This window comes from Oculina patagonica, chromosome 12 (assembly GCF_052425735.1).
Source record: "Oculina patagonica isolate OP01 chromosome 12, crgOcupat, whole genome shotgun sequence".
In the NCBI taxonomy this organism is placed as follows: Eukaryota; Metazoa; Cnidaria; class Anthozoa; order Scleractinia; family Oculinidae; genus Oculina; species Oculina patagonica.
The window spans coordinates 29,252,573-29,256,107 of record NC_135769.1 but is presented as its reverse complement, the minus strand read 5'-3'; the positions used below and the strand labels follow the sequence as shown (position 1 = coordinate 29,256,107).

The 3,535-nt window shown below is 35.6% G+C and overlaps 1 protein-coding gene across 1 annotated transcript in view; it reads right to left on the bottom strand.

The window, feature by feature from the left end:
* Positions 1-1,244: 1,244 nt before the first annotated feature.
* The window catches only part of LOC144634057 (pyroglutamylated RF-amide peptide receptor-like), an 11,261-nt gene continuing 8,970 nt past the window's right edge, over positions 1,245-3,535 (bottom strand). The window contains exons 6-7 of the mRNA XM_078493003.1: positions 3,436-3,535; positions 1,245-2,916 (exon numbers count right to left, since the gene is read on the bottom strand). The exon at positions 3,436-3,535 is cut by the window's right edge and continues 158 nt beyond it. Of these exons, the coding sequence (XP_078349129.1) occupies positions 2,575-2,916; positions 3,436-3,535 (442 nt within the window). The 3' untranslated portion in view covers positions 1,245-2,574. The remainder of the gene's footprint in view (positions 2,917-3,435) is intronic.

Below are 3,535 nucleotides of genomic sequence, written 5' to 3'. Positions count from 1 at the left end.
CCAAGTGTCAATTCAAATTTCTTACAACAGACTGAAATAGAAAATTAAATTAAAACGTTGAATGACCAAAATGTTTCGAACTGTTACGTAACTCTTCGTTATGAAAGGTGCTTTAGCTACCTTAAATTTCTAAAGAATAAAGATTTTCGAGGAATAAATATTTCTTGCTAAAGTGAACAACGAAGTGAAACTGATTGCGGAGGTTGCCTTAATAGTCAAGATCACGACCGTAACCAAAAACTGTGTCATCCTAAGTAGCATTTAGCTAAATGTTAAAGAAAACGTCTTACCTTTATCGTAGTTATTGTCAATAATTATGTGGTTTACCTGAAACTTAACAAGCTTGCTCTCGTTCTCAGAAACATTCAGTCAGCTAACGTTGGCCTTAACGAGTTTTTTCTTCACTGCTTTCGAAGTAGGCAGTAAATGGTCTTAACTTTATCATAGCAATATCAATAATGTTTCTTATTTATTCTTGTAATTATGGCGCTGTACATTAACGAATCGCTGAAATTAAAATGTATGCCACTCGTCTGTCAATTATGTACACTTAAATGACTTCCTCTTTTTGCTGTTTCAATACTCAGTTTGTAAAACTAATGCAATATATAACTAGCCTTCAGACTTAAAATAAATATATACTATTAATTCGAGTATTGGTAACTGACCCTCGTGTCGTACAACTTCAATTCATCTCAATCTCGTTGAAAACTGCGAATTGTCTTTTATTGTTGAATGCTTGGGGTGAATAATTGTTGCTCTTTGGAGGTTAAGAAAGATCCTTTATGATTTTAAGGATTGACAAAGCAAGTTTTAGGAGCCTTTTCTTACGATTTTTTGGTTAATCAAAGATTAGAATATTTTGTGCTCGCTGAAAGAAAAATGGGTCATTAAAGGCGATTTTCATTTTCAAGTGTAAATTCTAATCAGCCTTTAAATTGTCATGAAGTCTTTAAATCGGCTGTTAACGGGAAATGTAAAAGAAGTACTTTTATGAAGTCTTAAAAGTGGCATTCGTGGCCAGAATAGTGGCAATATTATTGAGTTTAAAAAGTAACAATTTAAAAATCTCAAAAGTTGCACTGATTTTAAAGGTTAAAAGCAGATAAATATTTTACATCTTTGAGTTATTTATTTAAAATGATGACCAGGTAAAAAAATGTAAAATCATGGAAGCTCAATTTCAAGCTTGCATCCATTTAATGGATTTATTAACACTTGGAGCCCATTCATTGAGCTATATAATGAACGTTTATTTATATTGACTCCTTTTGATTCAGTCTTTGACAAAATAAAAGTGGTTGGTTGTTTTAACATCTGGTAACAGAAAAGTTCGCCCAGATACTTCAGACGTCAGCAACACAACTCAATTGATCTGAAGATATATTTAACGCCGTTCTTCATAATTTACATTGTTTCAACTAACTTTAACTAGTAAAGCAAGTAAGACAAGATCACAAATTATGTATATGTAAGATGTATGCTGTGGTAAAATGTTTAAAACCAGATTAATTCCGAATACCCAAACTGGCTTGAAATAGTTTACAAAAAAGAGGAATTTAAATCACAACATGTAATCTGTTTCACATTAGTTCATTTTAATCGCATATTGGCATCGCTTCTTTTATTTAAACCTCAAGTCACAAAACGTCACGAAATAATATACTACCCAGTTCGTGCAAACGTCCTAAAGCAATAATTGTCATTTGGTGAATTCTCTTTTTCTTTTCTCATTTTCCAAGCATTTAACTCTTCAAAAATGACATCAGTCGCTCAAATTCTAAGTATCTTTCTTTTGTTCTTTTAAAACAGACAGGGACATTGTGTTATCTATTTTTATACAATAACGATGGCTTTTGTCTTGTAGAGTTATTTTTTCTCTAAAAAGTAATCAAGGAAAAAATTATGTGCAAAAACATATGTACAGTAACACGAACGCACGTAAGATTTCTCCAGTTTGCGTGATTAGCGAAGTTAAAATTTCTTTAAGGTGTAAAATGTTGTGGCTTTCTAATTGAAGATTTTTCATGTGACAAGTGTACCAAAACTTTACCGATAGCAGCTCGGATCAATTATGGACATGAACCATAAGCACTGCGCAATGACGTCAACTGCGTGTTTACAATCCAGGGCCGGGTTGCTCATACACAATTAAGCAAATCCGCGATTAATTACTATTAATTGCTGAAGCTTTCTACTTATATCTCCACTTTCGTTTACTTTAATATTTCGACAGTTAAAATCCACTGATTTCTAGCTATAAGACGACACGCATTATCGACTAAAACCAGGAACACCGGAGCACTTCAGATCTGCCCGGAACACGCTTCCAAACCTTACCCTTACCACTAAAAGCACTAACCCTAACCACCAAAAACACTAACCGCTAACCAAACCACCAACCGCTAAGTCATGTTCTAGCCCAAATCCTAACCGTAAACTACCCTCTTTTGTCGGTGTTCCTGGTTTTATAACACGTTGATTTGTTGTTTCTCGAAACAACAAAATAATGAGTTATCACATCTTTAATGAGTAATAAAAAAAAATATCACATCTTTAATGACAGTTGTCACATCAGTGCGCGGAACTTGTTCCACCTGTGTGGGTCGGGTGGGTAGGGTTCTCGGCAGAGTCGGTAAACTGAGGTTCGGGATGAACCCTAGGTGACAAAGAACAGCATATCATTTTCTTGATCTTCTCCCTGAATTGCTGGTTCAACAGAGCGTAAACAAACGGGTTGACAGCAGAGTTGAACAAGATCATCACGTCAGCAATGGCGAGAAGGATGGCGCCAATTTCTTTGGATATAAAATACAATAAGACGTATATAAGTTGGCCCGTGCCCCAACAGATTCCAAATATGGCAGTGACAGCTATGACCATCAAGGTGACACGCTTCCGCACTTTCATGACACCCTGTGAAAAGAAAGATGCAGGGTTCGTTTTAGATACCAAAGCTACTTTGAGTAAATTATTGGGCAGTGATAGCTACCAAGCGTTTTGCTTAAGCCTAGTGACAAGACAATTATATCATACTTAATCCAAATGCTATAATGTGGCTTGCACTTCAAACACGGCTTAAGTTTTTTTTTCAAACGATTTTGTGAGGACGGGGCTTCGTCCTCACCTCTGGTTTGGCTTATTACCTTGTATATTTGGGAGGAATCTTTCGATGGCACATAAGAATATTCTTCCTGCCATCGTAAGACTCTCTTTTTCCGTCATACGAACTTGAAAGTCCATGAGCATACTACAATGATTTCAAACTGATGCACAACAAGTGAACAGTGGGGAGCTAACAATAGAGTAAACTCTTTTACAGTTAATTCTAATTACATATAAGCCAACTTGCTTTTAAGGGAGACTACGTATCGAAGTTCTTTTAGTAGCGTCTGATTTTACAGGAACAGAAAAAAAGTACCTTTTATTACTTACTTGTTGTTGCTGAGTTACTTGGCCGGCGTCATTACGTTTGAACCACAAAGCGTACACGAGTCTGGAATACAGCCCAATCATCAGTATCAAGGGAAGAAAT